The sequence below is a fragment of the Orycteropus afer genome, unplaced genomic scaffold (assembly GCF_000298275.1).
Source record: "Orycteropus afer afer isolate SDZICR_OR568_19922 unplaced genomic scaffold, OryAfe1.0 scaffold00006, whole genome shotgun sequence".
Classification (NCBI taxonomy): domain Eukaryota; kingdom Metazoa; phylum Chordata; class Mammalia; order Tubulidentata; family Orycteropodidae; genus Orycteropus; species Orycteropus afer.
The window spans coordinates 29,329,061-29,348,951 of record NW_006921593.1 but is presented as its reverse complement, the minus strand read 5'-3'; the positions used below and the strand labels follow the sequence as shown (position 1 = coordinate 29,348,951).

Genomic DNA, 19,891 nt, shown 5'->3' with positions numbered 1-19,891 from the left:
ATCTGTTCACACAGCCACTTCTCTTTTAGAAACCTTTCTTGAAGGCAACACCGAAAGAAAACGCAAGAGCCGGCTTTCACTGTAGCAGAACTAAGTAGCGAAACACTGGAAATAACTTGAATGTCCAACACCAGGGGACGAAGCAACTCCTCTGTACATCTACACAATGGAGCACGATGGCCGCCTTACAAAAGCAGGGAGGGGTCATCTCTCAATCTCTCCCAGTACCTCGTAAATGACATTCATTATGTCATATTCAAGGATTAAAGAGAAATCTGCAGCAGGGTATGTTATCTGAGAGCTGTGTGACAGGGCAGCAAAAGCAAAACAAAACAACAGCAAAAACACCACTTGCTTCATCAACTCCCTTGCCAGATGCTGAGGCAGAAACTTGAAAAAGATTCAAGTACCAGTAGACATGTTTAAGTGCATGTGGGTACACTGCATTACTTTAAAAAAAAGAAAAGAAAAGAAAAGAAATATTTGATGGTTTGATGGAATATTACACAAACACATATTAGTTAGGTCAGAATTAACAGGCTTCCATGATACTTGAGATATAGGAAATTAATCAAGACCTACTGAATCTGGCAACATTAGCAATGGGGTTATAGAACAACGTTAAATGAAAATCTTGTTTAAGGAAACTAAAAGTAGTATTCTACGTTAGAGAGAATTTAACTGGATTTGTAATTATACAAGTTATTTTTAGTTATAATGAGACTTCAAGAGCGACTGTTGTATCTACTGTAGAGAAGATCTCTGGGTTTTAATATATTAATTTGATAAAACGAGTATAATGACTGAAAATTCAGCAGTGAAATTTTATTATACCATAAAGAACTTAAGCTGTAAATCTATGCAAAATAGGTAACGGCCACAATCATCAATGCAATTACCTGAGATGCTTTATTTTCAATAGTTCAAAACAAAACAAAGAGTTATCCTTGATATAAACCCTGGACGATTTCCTAATATGATTCCAATTCAGCACACACACACATATACATACATACATACATATATATATATATACACTCACACACACAAATAAGAATGAAAGAAAATCTCATAATTGCTCTATTTCAGATGAGAATATACATGCATCCTGCATCCTATTTATAAAAACAGGCTATAAGTTCATGAAAACTTCCTAATACTTATCTACTTCAATAGGTACCCAGGAAAAATCACACTTAACTAATTATTAAGGGTTTTCAGGGGATGACAAATTTAAAAGTATTAACTTACTGGCTCCACTTCCAATTGTTCGGTGGAAAAGCTGTGACATTCGAGGACCAAGAGGACCAAACAGGTGAGGAGGAAGACCCCTGGCTTCTAACAGAGCTAAGAAAAAAAAGGGGTGGTGGTTAGGAGTGGGGAAGTGAGGGACAAACTGAGTTGGTTTAATGCAACTGATCTTATTCATCTGACATAACTGATTTATTTAATGCTACTTACTTTCCATTCTGAACCACATAAAACTTTCAAGACCACTTTGATATATGAATTTATTAAATCACCTATGTTCCAACCCAAAGTATCTAAAAGTTACATGAACACTGAAAATCAGTTATTAGCAGGAACTCATGTAAACAGTCCCAGAAATCCCAAGGTAAATTTTTATTATGTCCTATTTTCCTCTCTGGTAGTATTTCCCAATGATATATTGGTCATGAGACCTTAGAAACAGCATACATTATTTTTATCAGTTGCAAAGGTGAACGTGAGAAAAACTATGTGTTCATGAGAGTTCTTTCTAGTCAAAAGGAGAGTTATAAGTTCCTTCAGGAACTTGAAAGTAATCTGAAACTGATTTATAAATGTTTCTCCTAAGTTATATATCCATTTGTAAAGAGCATGTACGTAATACAAGCCCGATTTTTTGTAAAAGCAAATGAAACACTAAAGATCCCTAGAGTTGAGGTATACACTTTACATTGATTTGAAGTAGGTGATCACAGAGACAAAAAAGCATGGCAAAAAAGCCCCCTAGGAGATGCATTCCTAAATAACGTTACCAGGTACCTGAGGACAATGTATTAAGCTATCCCTTTCTCCAGATGTTTTATATCTGTTACTATAAAGCCAGCTACAAATGTACCACAATAAAAAACGTTAAAAGCAAGAATATGTAAAAGGCTTTGTCTTCGAGTTAAACAGCAGAAATGAAGAGGCAGAGTGCCCAACTTCCAATTCCCAATCACGCAGCTGTGACTGACTGAGAGGTGTGGAGGCGCAGGCTTTGCTGGATTCCATTCAGATAAACTCATCTGAGCTAATTTCAGCAAAGATTCCTAGGAACAGGCAGCACATGGTCACATAATCTCGTAAGCTCAGTAACCCTTCTTACCTTGTAATCGTCCCATCTCAGAGTCGTCTGATTCACTCTCCCCAGAGGTGGTCATACCAACGGCCCCTGCGACAGAACTAGAGGCTTCACATGGAAGATTAAAAAAGAAAGGTGAAGGTTAGGGAGAAGAGCACTTAGCCACATCATATTTGGCTTATTTTACAAAAGGAAAGGTTTACAGACCACAGTGAATAAAGGCAATTAAATTGTGTCCCTACTGCACACTCAGTGGTTCTTCCAGACACTTCTCACTGGGTCCTTTGTGACTGCAAGGATGGCTTGACTATCTTAGTATGAAATAAGCACAAAGACCCCCTTTCAGTTTCATCTCTACATGGCTTTTGACAGATCCCTCATGTCTTTGAAACTATTCCTGAATTAAATCTGGTCCTGAACTCCTCTACTGAAAGGCAATGAAGAAAGACTACCACCATCATAATATTTACTAAATGGCCAATTAAATTTTAATCAGAAACAGACTGAAAGCAAAACTGACATTTGGGAAAATGCTCTATATAGGTGGTGTGCTGTCTAAGGTCTGTTTAAGTCCTGGACTGTAGTCTTGACATAATCATTTATCTGCCTTCTCTAATTTCAACAGTGTGCAAAAATTGCACCTTTTACTTCCAGGACAAAATGGTAAAGACAGACGTTACAACTAACAGATGTCTGCAAAACACTGCTACAAAGTGTGAAAGGAGAGACCCCTGAGATGTCACATCTGATGAGGAATGTCACTAGCCTGCCCAACACTTCAGTCGAGGCTGAGCCTATTAATGAACCTGACAAGGAAGTAACAGCAACCCTTCCTTGGGCTTCCGAGGTGGTATCACTACTGAAGTAGACTGCCCAGTCTTCCTTCTGAGGAGTGCCTAGTGGGTTTGAAGCACCAGCCTTCTGGTTAGCTGTCAAATGCCTTAGGCACTACGCCACCAGAGCTCTTTTTTAGTTTCTTTTTTTTTCATTTCCAGGACAAAATCATGAAGATACACATTGCAACTAACAGATGTCTGCATAACACTGCTACAAAATGTGAAAGGGGAGACCCTTGAGATGTCACATCTGATAAGGAATGTCACTAACCTGCCCAACAATTCAGTCAAGGCTGATCTTATTAATGAACCTGATAAGGAAGTAAAACTATAGTCCCATAAAACTAGCTGTTTCCCATCCCCTCAAAGTGTCTGCTGAGTCCTACACCTTTTTTTAAAAAAACACAGGCAGCTATTCTACAGAGGATCACATCGTCCACAATATCCTAAGCCACGTACACACTACAGGAAATAACAGAATGGAAGCCAGAAAAAATATTTCTGCCATTACTGTTAAAGAGGCCCATGAATAAAACATGAATTTCAAGAGCTTTTCTGATGAATGCTGACTACATAACAAGTAGCAACTCTGCTTATTTTTTTCACAATAGTGCTCTTCACACAACATTGTGTATTTTCTATAATTTCATTGCGATTTTAAAAGTACTCTTAGAAAAATATAGGGCTTTAAATAGGTCAGCAAGCTATGACCCACAGGCCAAGCCCAGCCACCCACATTTAGGTGTCAATCAAGTTTGATTACAACAACGTTCATGTATGTACTGTCTGAGGCCGCTTATCTGCTACAGCAAGAGTGAAGTTAGTTGCAAGAAACTGTACAAAGCCTAAAATACGATTTGCAAACATTATCGAGATCCTTTATAATGTTAGCAATCTGATGGTTTGGAGCTACCGGTTAACTGGAAACACTAATGTTAAAGGGTATCAGAGTTGAGCAAATTACCTGTATCTTTGGTGAAGAAAAGGGGGACAGGCAATAACTGCACTCTGCTATGCTACTTACAGATGGCAATTATTAAACACTTGCTCTCTGGGAGCACTGTCTTGTGTTTCCTCATAGTTTCATGAAGACATTTCTAAGCTTTACTGCGCACGTGAGGCAATCGTGGCTTTGTGCACTTATCCAAAGTCAGTTAACAATGGGTCAGAGAGTGAATCCAGACAGTCTGGCTTCACAGACTGTACTCTTAGGAACTGTACTCTATCAGTTCCTTATATATATTCTTCAGCAGCAATTTTCAAATTCAAATATTGTTGCTGCTTCACATTACACAGAAACCCTGTTAACAAATATTATCAGTAGGCTCCAAGTATGGCTGAATTTGTTACACTCATTTGTATACTTGTTTTAAAAATCTTCCAACTCGTAAACAGTAAATGTAAAGTTTTTAAAAAAATGAAATAGTTGGGTTTCTTTTTAAGCACCCTCTGGAACCCCTCATATTAGAAAACAAAACAAAACAAAGCATACCCTTGTTAAGGTCATGCTGGCTATCTATCAAAGGGACCACTGGTTTCACTTTGAAAAGTTCTGTAGACCTGCAATCTTTGATTTTAAAGATTTCTACTTTAGGTTACTCCTTAAACATATTGTTCTAATTATTTATCATAAAGAATAACAAATATCTCCAATTGTACTGCCACAGATGACCTTGACTAAGACATAAAAATGTGTGAAGGCACATAATGTAAAAAGCTGTTACAGGTATGTTACAATGGGATCCCAACCGTCCAAGAGCCACAGACATGTCACCAGAAGGGACAGAAGGTGTTCTCATTTTTCATGAGGGTAGAGTGCCTGTTTTGAAAGGGAGCAGTTACTGGACCCCAAGAAAAAGTACAAGAGCCTTCTGTCAGTCCTTAGATGGAAAATATTAACCATTTATTCACTGCAGGTCCCTGTATAGGTAGCTCCTGGGTTCTGAACGAGATCCCCAAGTTGGAAAAGATGCACACAATTCTTATTTCGCCTTACTGTAGGGCAAGAAAAGGCTCAGAGACTTTTCAATGATTTAAAAGGTACACAGGCAGCAAGTGAAAATGATTGTGGTAAAGAATCTGTTGCAAAGGCTAGTTCAACTGTTTCAAAGAGAGGGGACATTTACATAACATTAAAGGGCCAAGTATGAGTTGTAAATCGGAGGTTACAGGTAATCCAGGGACCACTGTACATACTTTTTCCAAATTTAGATAAACCATCCTAGCCTAGCCTTGTTGTTGTTGCTGTTATGTGCCGTCCAGTCAAACCAGACTCATAGCAACCCCTCCTTGGGTTTCTGAGGCAATATCAGTACAGAAGTAGACTGTCCAACCTTCGGGCTCATGTAATTAGAAATGGGTGTTTGTGGAGTCACACAGGTGAGAACTTGTCAATCACTAACGTATGGGTGGGAAGGTGCTTCAGTAGCACTTCACACCTTGATCTAAGCATGCATGCACAAGATTGGCCCCAAAAAGAAATATAAAACATAGTTTATCAGCAGGGAATTCCAATGCCAGATTCGAAACACTATCTAAATTTAAAAAAAAAAAAAAAGTTACTCTTCCTGTCTAGTCTTCGCCAATCTTCACAGCACCATGTGAAAGAGTTGACAATACACACTTGAAAGAAACAGTAGAGAACATTTTTTTAAGTCAGCCTACAAGAATTTTATTTTGGAGCTCCAAGTTTTTATATTTTAACTGATGCAATGTCTTATGTAGCAAACAAAAAAAATATTAGAAAGTTCGTGGAATTAAATTTTACTTGACAGGAAAGGCCTAGAGTTATCAGATAGATGAACAAGTACAGGAGACAACAGGAAAACTTTAGAAAAAATGTCATGGGAAAAAAAAAGTGTCATGACAACTTTGGAGTAAAGCCAGAAGAACAGTTGTGAGGAATGTAATTAAGCCTCAGTGAGGCTCAATGAGGGTCCTGCCATCAAGTAATACGGTAGCAGTATTATTTATCGCGGTACTAAGCAAAAGGAATCAGGGAGAGAAAAGTTTACAAAACTGGGTTCCTCTCTTTTGCCTATCTGATCCTGTTCATTTCTTAAGAAGATTCTCAATGCAAACTGTAGGTGGCAGAACACAGAATATGTTTCCTTGCTGTTTTACTGTTTTGCAGGTGTAGAACAGTCCCCACCATAAGTATCTCTGGTGAGTCTAACATGGTAAAGGGCTTCAAAGACAAGTCTCCAAACCAAGAAAGAACATGCAGGAGTCTGGCTCTGACTCCCGAACAATGAAGAGAACACGTTAGCCCTCAACTTGAAAGGGTGGCATTTCTCCTAGGAAGTCCAAAGGTGGTCGGCTTGAGGGGAACATGAGGGTCTGCATCCCATCACACTTCAGGATGAACCAGCAAGAACATGGGTAAAGCATTCTGTAAACAGTCATTATCAACAACCTATTCTCAATGTCAACAGACTGGCAAAGTCAGGGTGACAGAAGGAAGTCTGCCAAAGACGGAACAATGCTTTAACATCTGCATGTGAAAAAAGAGATTTTTAATGTCAATGATTTCACGCACACAGGTCAGAAGATATCATTTTCTTTTAAATAAATAACTCCAATGTAAACAAATGAATCTTTTTGAAATGGTTAACACATTTCAAAAGAAATGTTTCAAATGAAGGGAGTCTTATACAAATGGTAGACTGGACACCTGCCAAAAACTGTTTTTCTTATGTGCTCTATTTACCATCATCAACATGAATCCTGCATTACTTTTCAAGTTTTTGTTTTTCTTTAAATTCCTGTATTACACATTGTAAACAAAAGCACATTATATTGAAGAACTTAATGTAAAGCTGACAATTAGCTTCTTCCCCCTCTATACTTTAGTGAGCAAGTAGAGAATTCCTGCAGTCCACAAGGGATCCATCCTCCACAATGTCATGGAAGCAAGTACTGTTCCTAAAACCAGTGAACATGACAAAATGTTTCTTTTATCACTAGCATATAAAAGAGCTCTTGGTGGTATAGTTGTTAAAGCATTGGGATGCTAACCCAAAGGTTGGAAGTTCGAACCCACCAACCACTTAGTGGGACAAAGATGAGGCAGTTTGTTTCTGTAAAGATTTACAGCCTTAGAAATCCTATGGGGCATTTCTACTCTGCCCTAAAGGGTTGCTATGAGTAGGAACTGACTTGATGGCAGTGGGTTTAGTTTTCTGGTTACAGCACATAAATTTGGAAAATACCTGTATCACACTGTGATTTTAAATATGAAGGGCAGTAAACTTAAGGGGGGGGGGCATCTCGGGATGGTACAGTTAATGTGCTCAGCTGTTGGAGGTTCAAGTTCACCCAAGTTCAAGGTTGGAGGTTCAAGTCCATCCAAAGATGCCTCAGAAGGCAGGCTTGATTGGTGATCTAACTTCTGAAAAATGAGCCACTGAAAACCCTATGGAGTACAGTTCTACTCTGACACAATGGGGTTGCCATGAGTTGAAATTGACTTGATGGCAATTGGTAACATTCATGAATGTTTAGCAAGGCAGAGTCTGAAGTTTTATCCCCGCAGGTAAATACACAAGGGATCAAAATTTTATACCCAACCCTGTGTCTTGGTCTCTGATTCTATCCATATGAATACAACAAAGTCTCTCCTAGCTATTGTTAGGTGCCAGCGAGTCATCTCTGACTCACAGCGACCCTATGCACAGCAGAACAAAACACTGCCCAGTCCTGTGCCAGCCCCACGATCCTTGCTATACCAGAGTCCATCGTTCCAGCCACCGTGATAGAGACATAGTGATAAGCTGTAGTGCTAGAGAACGGCACACCTATTACAAATGTGCTCTTTATTTCTCAGACCTGGATTTGAGAGTCATATACCCGAGCTGGTAACCTTGGGCGAGCTTGTCCACTGTGTCTTCATTTTCCTCACTTATAAAGTGTAGATAATAGGACTTACACCTCAGTAGATTGTTTTGAATATTAAATGAGACTATATGTAAAGCGCTTAAAAGCATGTCTGCAATAGCAGAAGCACACTGTGAGTGCTAGCTATTGCCATCATTGTAATGAGTCTCTTCTAACAACACACACAGCAGTTCCATGCTGCCATCCAATCGGGAAGTGCCCCACTTTAAAAGACTGGGAAGGACAGGCTGTGTCATGAGCTGCTTCAATGAGCTTCATGTACCATGGATGCATTTTTACCAAAAATCTACCACTTAATCCTTCAGAGGAAAAACTTACCCCAAATGGCTCTACCCACCAAAAGAAATTCTACAGGATCACCATATAATGTATCATATAAAACTGGAAAAGCAGGGTGGTAAAATGCTAAATAAGGCAAAATACTAAGAATACAGGCACAAAACGCACACAGTAGAAGGCAAACTAGAAACTTTCTGACAACTTAGGACATACAAAAGAATGAAAGAAAACCAGCACATATTCTAAAATTAAGAAACAGTACATGAAATAACTTGGTTCAAAAGCAGTAACAGGTAGGCCTACATCTAAACCACCATGTAATCACCCTGATTACACCATTCCTGGGACTCACACCTAATCTGTTCATAATGATGGGTTGTAATGCTCTTTTTAGGAGCTCTGGTAGCACACTGCCTAAGGCACTTGACTGCTAACCAGAAGGCTGGTGGTTCAAACCCACCAGCCACTCCTCGGACGGAAGATGGGGCAATCTACTTCCGTAGTGATACTGCCTCAGCAACCCAAGGAGGGGTTGCTATCAGTCCGCCGACTCTATGGCACAAAACAATAACAACGATGCTCTTTTTATCTCCTGATCATTTTAATGAGACATGTCAGTGACAACTACATTTTACCACTTGTTAGCCACAAGTAACTGTTGAAGTCACAGCCTTGTTTTGGTACTGCTGACCAACATGTATTTAGAGCTGAGGGGGGTGGAGCAGCCTTGACTGTTGCTGTGCTAAAGAATCAAGGAAAGTGAAAGTATAAATACTACTCAAGTTGCTCAGATTCAAACTAAATACTTATTACTTTTAGGAACGACAAAACTGTAAATTGAACATATAAAATGAAGCAATTTTAACCACATCCTTACACTTTTATTAGGAATTTAAAGTCTTTCAAAATATCAATGCACAATTATTTTATGTATATAAAAACCGAAAAACCAAACTCACTGCCATCAAGCTGGTCCCGACTCATAGCGACCCATCCTGGGGTTTCCGAGGCAGTATCTCTACAGAAGTAGATTGCCCAACCTTCCTTCCAAGGAGTGGCTGGTGGGTTTGAACCGCCAGCCTTCTGGTTAGCAGTCAAATGCCTTTGGCACCATGCCACCAGAACTCCCTTGTATGTATGTATGAGTCAATATATGAGAAACTTAAAGAGAAAGAGACTTCCCCGCCTCCCAAAAGCCCTTTGGATAGAATTAGGACAAATTCGGATTTGGTTAAGAATTAAAAAAACAGCAGCAGCAGCAACAAATAAATCCAATTAATCAAAACACCAAGCCTGTAAAGTGAAACAAGAAACAAGCAAAACCAGATGGTAACATCTAGTATATTCCTGTCCCTTCTCTACCATTATACTTAGTATTACATAAAAGGTCATTTATCACTAAACAAATCTGTCAAGGACAGAAATGCATCCTACAGATAGCAAGTGCCCATCTACCTGCAGCTCCTTGGGGTGTTTCGTCTGTGCGTGCAGCTGAAGAATTGACCGTCTCCTGGTTGCTCTCAGGGTCTGCCATCTTCTCCTGCCGACGAGCCTCAGCTGCTCCTCTTTTGCCCAGGCCAGAGCCTCGCCGACTACGACAGACACATGTCATCACAGGCAGTGAACCAGGAGCAATGTATAGAGCACAAAGCTCAAATTCATGGAACACAAAGCCAGTTTCTTCTTCTTCTTCTTTTTTTTACACAGTAAAAACTGTTGCAGAAAATCACTATGTGTAACAGGCAACACTTTGTATTTTTAAAATTCTTCCAAGTTACAGCACATTCACAACTCAAACTCTTGTGCTCCCAGGAGCCTACAGACTGAAATGATTTTAAACACTTCCAACTGAAAGAGAAGTCACCCCTCCTGCAGAGGAAATCCCATTCATTTAATAAAGCACTAGTTCCAGGGTGAATGATGGGTCAGTTAGATACTTTGGACTAACACCTGACAACGGGGACAGGGGAGGAAGAAAGAAGACAGGGAATATATTCCCATCACCTAAATTCCAGGTTACCCAGACCACTGAAAAATAAAAACTATCTCAATAAGGGACAATAAATCCCTTCTTTAAAGTAACGAATTAAGGATTTAATGTTTATCAATCAATACAGATGACATCTTTTTTTTTTTTAGGATAAAGGCACAGAATAAGAGATGGAAAAAGGAATTCCTCATAAAGCTAATTACATTTTACTGAAGATGAATTTTTTTCTATTTTAATAGAAATTAGTAAGCAAATCAGAGGTAGAAACAAAACACTCCTCAAATTATTCCACCTTGATAGCTTTATACAGCAGCTCCCCAAATCCACTTAGGAAATGCAGAAGTTACCACAACTAAACTAATTTCAGGAGGGAGAGAGTTTATTTCAATGGCTAAAAGGAAATGTTTTAGACTAAAGTCAAATCACAATCAAATCAGCTGCCACCTAGTAAAAACTTTAAAGAACCATAAAGCAGTAGACAGAACTACTGTGGCAATGAAGCCTGTCCATCACCCGAGAGCGCCAGAAGAGGGTATTCATTAGTGAAGACCCTCCCTAAAGGAGGATTGCTTAGCCAGTCCTCCCTTCATAGGAAACTGCTCTTTCTAAACCCATTTACCAGCTACAAACTAGTGGGATTTATCTTCATTCATTCATTCAACATTGAGTTTACACCACCCATGTGACAAATGCTGTGCAGAACATTGGATACATAGGGCTGCTGCCCTCCAGGGGACAGACATAGATACACCCAACATGGGCTATGAAGGCTCTAAATATAAGAGGAATCTCAACTAATTCAGGACAGGTTTGAGATGAAGAGCATCTCTAGCAGGTGATTAAACAGCTGTGTACTGTGAGTGAGTTCCTACCCTTTAACAAAAAGGGCAATGAGTAGAATGAAAAAAGGCTGCAGAAGAAGGCAGAGTGAGACAATCACACCACCAGTCCCCCAACGTCATAGCAACTTTAAGATTAATTTTTAACCATGCTGAACTCAGTTTATATCTCAGGCTATAAACCTTGGGTAGACCAGATTTCAAATTCAGACCCAATAAGGAGAAAAGTTCCAAAGAACTAATTTTCTGTGAAGCCCTCATAACAGTTATTACTAAGAAAACTCAAAAGCCAACAGGTGTAGCAATTCCCTCTAATTTACTAAAGAACTAAGAAATAAGTGCAAAAGTAGGGGTTAAAGTGGCAAGGGTACTTTTCTTACGACTCCAGGGCAGTAAGTCATGCTGTTTGTTCATGCCCTGGCGTTTAGACTGTAAACAGCAGTCAGAAGAACTAATAGTAGTGTTGAAAAACCTTTCTACTTTCTAAGTTTAGAGTAGAAAGACTGTAAACTAAAATCATTCTCCCACCACCGGTTTTTAACACACAGGTGATCCCCGACATGATGGGGTTCTAGCCTGATGACTGTCATAAGGCGGTTCTTATCTATGTGAAATACCTCATGTTTTTTTATATATCAAGTTTTCATTATCATTGCCTCTTATTATCAGTATCTTTACAAATCTGATCTATAGTTGTCTTTGGAGGTTTGAAACATTACATATAAACTTACAGATAAAGATAACATCAGCACATTATGAACTGCAACATTGTATGTAGTACATATTACTAATGGTAAGAAGTACAATAAAACAAAATGAACAGTTGTTAAGTGTGGTTAGCTGTAACTCGAATGCATCATAAGTAGGGGACTAGTTGTATTTAGTAGATTTAGTAGAGGGAGCAGATGACACATGAAAGAGGAAGAAGTCTTATCTGGCTGTTGTATAAGAAGCAGCACAAGGGCATACTTGACCCTTGTGAGAAAATTGTGAGAAAAACATTTTTAACTTTAAGGTAAGATTTCCAGTCAGTTGATAAAAGGTATTTGAAATAATACACCATATCAAATCAAAGGTAGCACACTTTCTGAAAATGAATTTTAAGACAGCAACTGGCGAAACGGGAAATGGGAGACATGAGAGAACACACACAATGCCCACACTTTTCCTTGGGGAGTAGGTGTTGTAATAGAAAAGGACAATTAAGTGCTATTTTCTCTTCACCTGTTAAATGCAATAGCTTAGCAAATAACTGAACTTTATTAGGTAACAACTCTTTCAGAAACTAAATAAGCATTATTATAGCCATTAACACAGACTCTTTTGAATCCACTAATAGGAAATTTAGCTACCTTTAAAAATAACCTAAATCCACATGACGATGCTCATTAAGAGATTTGTCTGGCAGACTGAAACCCTGTAAACAATGTAAATGTCCAACTACTGGCAACAGCTCTGAGAGCACAACGCATCAACAGAAGAAACAACAGAGGATGAAAGTGCTGTCAAAAAAATTTAAAAATAAAATACATAGAGAGTATGACTAAAACTTAGTGAAAACATGTAAATAAATATTAGGGAAGAATTCATGAAACAATACTTGTTATGTTACACTACTCAAATTACTGTACTTCAATTTTGTTTTGCACCTGTAGGGCTAAGGATTTTGATGACAGTTCAGAACAACAGAGAGAACAACGTCACCAGAACCTGAAGAAGGAAACTGGCTTAGTACCTGGTACTAGCGCAGGAGCCCGTGGTCTTTTGGCGTGTGCTCCGCCTCAAACTGGGGAGCTCAGCAGGTGGGGACTCACTGCGCTTCTTGGTAGATTTTCTTAAACCTATACATGGGAAATATAAAAGCAAAATTTTAAAAAGAGAAGTTACTGTGAATTAAAAATCAGGAAAGTCTTCATCCTGTCCTCTTCCCACAGCCTCCCTAGCGGTACACCTGGTACATTTTCCAGAGCTGGACCTGCCTGACATAGCCTATTTACACTGGGAAGGTTAAAATGGTGCAGGGCACCCCAGTTAAGGATCAGTCTTCTCCTCTGGCCCAGTACAGACCTTGACTCAAGCTGGCCCACTCCCTGCTCTCCCAAACCAACTCAAGCTGGCCCACTCCCTGCTCTCCCAAACCAACTCTTCCAAAGTTCCTACCACATCTCATCTCCTTTGCTCCTCTTTTCTAGTTACTAAAGCCAAGAGGAGGTTTGTGGGTATGTTTGTTTCTTTGCAAATACACTGTGTGTGGCTGAGGACTGTACTACATTTCATTCAGCACTTTATTACTTAGTGCTTACATTGTCCCACTTCACCTAGTTTATATACAGCTCTCAATAAGGCCATGAGAAAAAAAAGTCTTTACCTACCCCATGAGTAAGGAACATATACTTGAAATGAACATTAGTGAAACGTCCAATTTACAGAATAACACATAAGTAAGGGGAGAAAGGCAATCAAATACACTTTGCATGTTATTCTGGAAGCTAACAAGTATCTTTACAGGGTTAATCAATTCTAAAAAGCAATGAAAGTTAATATTTAATGAACAAGGCGCAAATCGCAAATGCAGCACCCTACCTCCACCAAAACAATGTTATCATCCAAGAGGACAAACTGTGTCACAGCCATCTACCTAAGCAGAGCCCTCCAGTAGTAAAAGGTCCCCAATGCTAAGAATCCTATTTCCATGAGAACTATGGTGTCATCTTATATAGATGTTGACCTATCCACAGATCAATTATGCAGTAGTTCCTTTTTCCCCAGAAAGTTTAATTTTTGGCCACTTTATTGCTTTAAAGTAGAAAGAAAGGGAGATTTTTTTATTCATTAGATTTTGTTAAAGACATCAGTAAAAAGTCTGGGCAAGAGGTGGTAAAAAGAAAAACCAGTATTTTAGACATCTTGACCTTTTGAGATGCAATTAAAAACTTCAGTTCATTCCATTTGGGATGACTCTTATACCATATATATTAAAAGTTGCTAAGCAAAAAGCAAGCTGCCCAAGAATCTTTGAATACAAAACAGAAGCTTCAAAGACAAAAATCTATGTTCATGCAAACATTACCATTTAGAAATCTAAATCATAGTTTTCAGGATTTTTCCTTCAATTTCACTGTCAGGAAAATACTTACACACCTCAAAAATTGGCACAAAGGATCAAAGAAGGAAACTTCCAGTGGGGCAAGAACACTGGTTTAAGGGTTTCTTCAATTTTGATGTATTTTTATGTTATTTTTCTGCCTAGCAAACAGCCAGACTTGCAAGCTATGCCTGACAACCTAGACTATTCCACCTTGGCACTTGGCACTCTCTCAGGTCACCTGAGGGACTGACAGGGTACGTGAAAAGATCAGTGCGGCTAGCCTAATGTTCAGGTAAGTATTACCACTTTTCTTAATATTAAGGAAATATTAAAACTACACTTGTCTTACTATGTGAATTGTGTAACTATTTAAACTAAAAACTGTACAGTTTGGAGTGAGGAGAAAATGACAGCCACAATTCCACATTACATTAAAACACTCTAATGATCATAAAAAATGATTTTGCTTATAAGGCTTTGTTAAGACCTGTGAAGACCCTCACTAGCACAGGAAAACTGGTGAGAGCCAGAACCCGACAGACCGCCTTATATAAGTTTTCCGCATCTTGCAAGTTTACCGCCTTTGACAGGATGCAGTCTTAGCACTTTTTGATTTCTATTAACGGCAAATAGGTCAGTTTCCCTTCTCTAAGAGGGGGTTCCAGCTTTTACAAGTTTTACTGTATTACTTAGTTCATGTGATATTAAAGTTTCAATATATATAACCATGACAGGGTTACAGATAGAAACTTAAATTGTTACATCTATTTGAATAATATTAGTCATAAATAGTTTTTTTTCCACCCTGTTTTGGTTAGTCCCTGCCACACACCTTACTATGTATGCTCCCCTCAAAGGTGAACATCAAGAATGGAAAAAACCATTTAAAGTAAAATATTCAACTTTATGTACTGTGAGCTACTATAGTACTGATCTGAGATGTTAGCATTCTTTTTAATAACTTTTTTATCCACTTGCATTGCACATGCTGTAAAGACAGTGGTGTTAAACTTTTCTCAACTTCAGTGATAAAATGCACATATTTAAAGTATACGGTTCAATGAGTTTTGACAAATGCTCTCACCCATGTATGTAATCAACATCATGATCAAGACATGAACAATGCCACTCCTGAAAAGTCTTCCTGCCTTTTTGTCACCATTTCACCTATTCTAGAATTTCCCATAAAGGGAATCATACAACATGCAGCCTTTCTGTAAGGCTGCTTTCATTCAGCCTCATGTTTTTGAAGATGGAGTTCATGTTGCTGCATGTATTAGCAGTCCATCCCTTTTTCCTGTTGAGTGGTATTCCTCTGTATGGATGTGCCACGATCTGTGTTACCCATTCTGGTGTTAAACTCTGTACCATACTAAGGTACAGAGAAGTAGGGCAGGGAAGAATCAGAACAAAGTGGAAAGAAAACTATTCCTAACTCCCATCATAAGCTCACAGCACAGTGCACATGGCTGATTTAACCTACTCCATCTAGCTGGGGAGATGAGGAGAGACAAGCCCACACATTCTCTTGTCTGGAAGATACTTTCATGGCAAAGAAGTAGCTATTCAGGTATCTATAACCTTAGCCCAGATGGCACACAGGTAACTTTTATACATTGCCCTGCTCTAAAACCTGGACCAGAACAGCTCACATGCAGTGAAGATTGGCAGGTGGTAACTTCTCAACATTTCTAAACAAATCAAACCTTGGAAGAACTATATAAATTCCTTAGATGGATCATCCTTCCAAAAGTTGGACATGTGTTTCACAAGATCAGCTGAGTCCTTCCTAGAAGATGGGGATAATTTTAACTTTCTTCTGGTCATTCAGCAAATTAACTATGCCAGAACCCACCATCCTCTTAATTTTATACTGTTGTTGTTGTTGTTATTTGCCATTGAGTTGGCCCCGACTCCTAGCGACCCCCTCCTTGGGTTTCTGAGGCAGTTATCACTACGGAAGTAGGATTGCCCAACCTTCCTTCCGAGGAGTGGCTGGTGGGTTTGAACCGCCAGCCTCCTGGTTAGCAGTCAAGTGCCTTAGGCACTATGCTACCAGAGCTCCTAATTTTATACTAGCTATTTGAATTTTTCAAAAGTACTTTGAGATGTATCCTATAACTTGGGGCTACAAAGTTATGGATGAGATTCCTAGTTTTCCAGGCCCAAAATTATTAACTGACTTGCTTTATAGGTATGTAACTCAGTCTACACAATAATTCCTAAGTTTATTTTGAAGCAGAACAAAGACCTTCAATATACTTCTTGCAAGGTGTTAAATTTTTGCTTTATTGGTTCATTTAGAAACCTTTCAAACTCTCCCTTCAAAAATACAGCATTGGTGTAGAATTCACACGTTTCCTTGCATTCCTCAGATCAAACAAGGGATATTTCAGAGGGAACATGGGAAATGTAAACCTACAATCTACTGAAAATCAATTAAAATGCATATATACTCTCTCTCTCACACACACATATAACATCCCTTCCCTGGGTTATGTAATGCAGGAAAACTGCATTTATTATTTATTTTTACAATGCCACTCTGAAGATGAACCATTGGTCATACTAATACATTCTTGTCTTCAAAGACTTTGAGTAATATAATGAAATCAGATTTAGACATAGTACTCTCAAAGTTTTGACATTATATTGGTATAAGAATACATGAACTGGTTCCTACAAATATATTCCCACCCAGAAGATTTAGTCTTTTGGGTAAAAGTAAAACTGGCAGTGAGCACTGCTCTTAAAATTCTGATTGATTTGCAATACAAAACATGTCTTACTTTAAAAAAAAAAAAAAAAAAAGCCAAATATTCCCAACCAAAAACTGCTTTGCTCAAAGTCCAGGGTTCTTCTTCTAAATGGTTAGTCCTTTTGTAAAGTGTAACCTCTGAAACGTGAAATAATTATACTTCTTATGTATCTGATTTTAAGTTTAGATTGTTTTATACAACAATTAATTTAAAATAATCTACAGAATGACGCTTGTTAAAGGCCTTAGCTATTTTATTTTCTGGACCATTTCTTACATATAAAATAGGTAAGATGCTCTTGGGTGCTTTCTAGTTATATGACAGGTTTTTCTTCCCTATTGCTATTTTAAAGAATTATTTCTCACTACATTAAGACTACTGTGAAATGATCCCAACTCTTGTCATTTTGCAGGAGAAATGAGAACCAGTAACATGATCTGTCTACTCAAAACTAAACAACAACAACAAAAAAACTCACTGCCATCAAGCCAGACCTGATTCACAGTGACTCCTTCTTGGGTTTCCCAGCAGTATCTCTATGGAAGGAGATTGCCCAACCTTCCTTCCGAGGAGTGGCTGGGGGGTTTGAACCGCCAGCCTTCTGGTTAGCAGTCAAATGCCTTAAGGCACTACGCCACTAGAGCTCCATTCAAAATTAAAGGAGTTTTCAAAGATGGCACTTTTATTAACGGAACACAATCAATACTGGAAAGGTGTGGTTTTTACTCTTATGTTAACTTACTTAAAAATTACCAACTGAATCATATTCACTGTTATGCTTTTGATTCTATTTTTAGTTCTTAGATAATCTGTTATAAGTATGCTAATCTTTCATACAGTATATAAATACATCAGACCTAGTATTCTTACAATGGAAATATATTGCTGTTATGTTGTGTGCTGCTGAGTCAATTCTGACTCAAAGAGCCCCCAATAATAAACTTTCTAACAATGCAGTAATTAAATAAGCTTTCCAATTTCTTGAAAATTCCTTCTGTTATGTAAGAAATAAAGACAAACACTAATGTGAAGATATTTGGTAAAGCTGTCTGAAAAACAAGCAGAGATACAGGGGGATGGATGGGACTGGCTTAATGTCTTTATTCAGAAAACAATTACTCCATTAAATATAAATGCCAGCTGTTTAATGTCCAGTAAGTCTTTTTCTGAGCACCCGCTTTTGCATTTTAAAACCTCTGAGATGCGATCTCCTACCCTTTTTCCACATGATACTGATGAAACTGCCATTTACAGTAAACCTCTACATCTGAGTGGGACCCGGCCTGGCCAACTACGTCGTCCATCATCTCCAATCAGTACTCAAACATACCACTTCCTGTTCCCTCTGCCACAGTCATTTGTTCAAGGATAGACATACTACCCAATGAAATCAGGAACTTTCTTTCAGGTTGATACATAAGTGATGGGATAGTGTCGTCTTCCCTTTTTGCCTCCTAAATCACAAAACTTGGGATTGCCAGGAACCATCTTTATTTGAGCTCCTGGATCTAGCTAAGCCAGAAGTCAGCAGCCATATTCTTGGCCTTACCATCATATGAACAAGTTCCCTTTCTATTTCATTTTGGTTGGCTACCCCATCACATACAACCAAAACCACCCTGACTGTAAGTAATTACTGTATTAACATTTTAGTACAGAGCAGGTGTCAACAAACTACAGTCAAATATGGGTCAAATCCAGCTGATGGGCTATTTCTGTTCAGCCCACAGGCTTAGAATGGTTTAAAAGTTGTAGGAAAAAAAAAAAAAAGAGGAAGAATGCATGACAGAGACTGTGTGTCATCAGCAAGTCTAAGGCATTTACTATACCGCACTTTACACAACCTGTTTACTGACCCCAGGTTTAAAGCAGACTGAAATCTGAGGAGAAAAAGAAGAGTTTGATTGCTCATTTATATTTCAGAAAACTGTTAAAAATATTTAAAAGAACTCTCCGGAGACATAATAAAAGTGAAACGATTATCTCTTCATGTTTTACAAAGAACAGCAAGACCTAAACATTACCTTAGTTAGAATAGTTTCAATACTAATCTTTCTAGGATATTAGGAATTTGATTTTATTTTACTTTTAATTTTTATCATATCCCTGTAAGGAAAAGCAGGTAAATAGATCTCTTCTTTAACACAGAGTTGACAAACCATTATGAACAGGTGCAAAAGTTAATAAGACCTTAGAGAAAGCTGACTCTGGAAAATCGCTGTAATTCATTCACATTTACAGGTATCAGCTGGCTATGAGGGATCTTTAAAATACGAATACCCCATTCATTTATAAATTAAAGAGATGAATTAATTGAATTATGTATTTATTTACATGTCAAATGTGTTTCAAAAAGGTTTTCACACCCACTACTACTTTGTTCTTCACACTTTGCTGCATAAAAAGCACCAGAGAACATGACTACCACCGCAGACCAGGAATTCTGTTTGGAATCATGTAACTGGACCATCTGCCATTGAAAAAACGGGGTCTAATAAATAGAATTAAGGATGGGTATATTTTCAGTATGTAACTTGATTTCCTCCAGCAGCACACATACATGCTAAACATCAGCCCCAGGGACCACGAGAACCTGGTGTTAACGTGAATATTGTCATGTGTCTGTTTTCAAGTTTATCCATGTTTATTAATGGTTATTTTGGTAAAAAAATAAATTCATAAAATGAAAAGTGGTCTATTACATAAAAAGGGATCATAGATTTTTATTTTTAAATCACTCCATAAAAATAAAGGACAGGTTTTACTGATGAAAGTGACCTAAATCCCAACTGGCATTTTCAAAACCAAATTTCTATTGCCGATCCAATGTACAGCTGTTCCACATACTGATTTGGCAATATGAATTAAGAACATC

At 38.3% G+C, this 19,891-nt stretch overlaps 1 protein-coding gene across 1 annotated transcript in view; it reads right to left on the bottom strand.

Annotated features, from left to right (window-relative positions):
- TRIP12 (thyroid hormone receptor interactor 12) overlaps positions 1-19,891 on the bottom strand; it is a 114,215-nt gene that overhangs the window by 52,482 nt on the left and 41,842 nt on the right. The window contains exons 5-8 of the mRNA XM_042780901.1: positions 12,905-13,010; positions 9,796-9,932; positions 2,354-2,437; positions 1,252-1,347 (exon numbers count right to left, since the gene is read on the bottom strand). Of these exons, the coding sequence (XP_042636835.1) occupies positions 1,252-1,347; positions 2,354-2,437; positions 9,796-9,932; positions 12,905-13,010 (423 nt within the window). The remainder of the gene's footprint in view (positions 1-1,251; positions 1,348-2,353; positions 2,438-9,795; positions 9,933-12,904; positions 13,011-19,891) is intronic.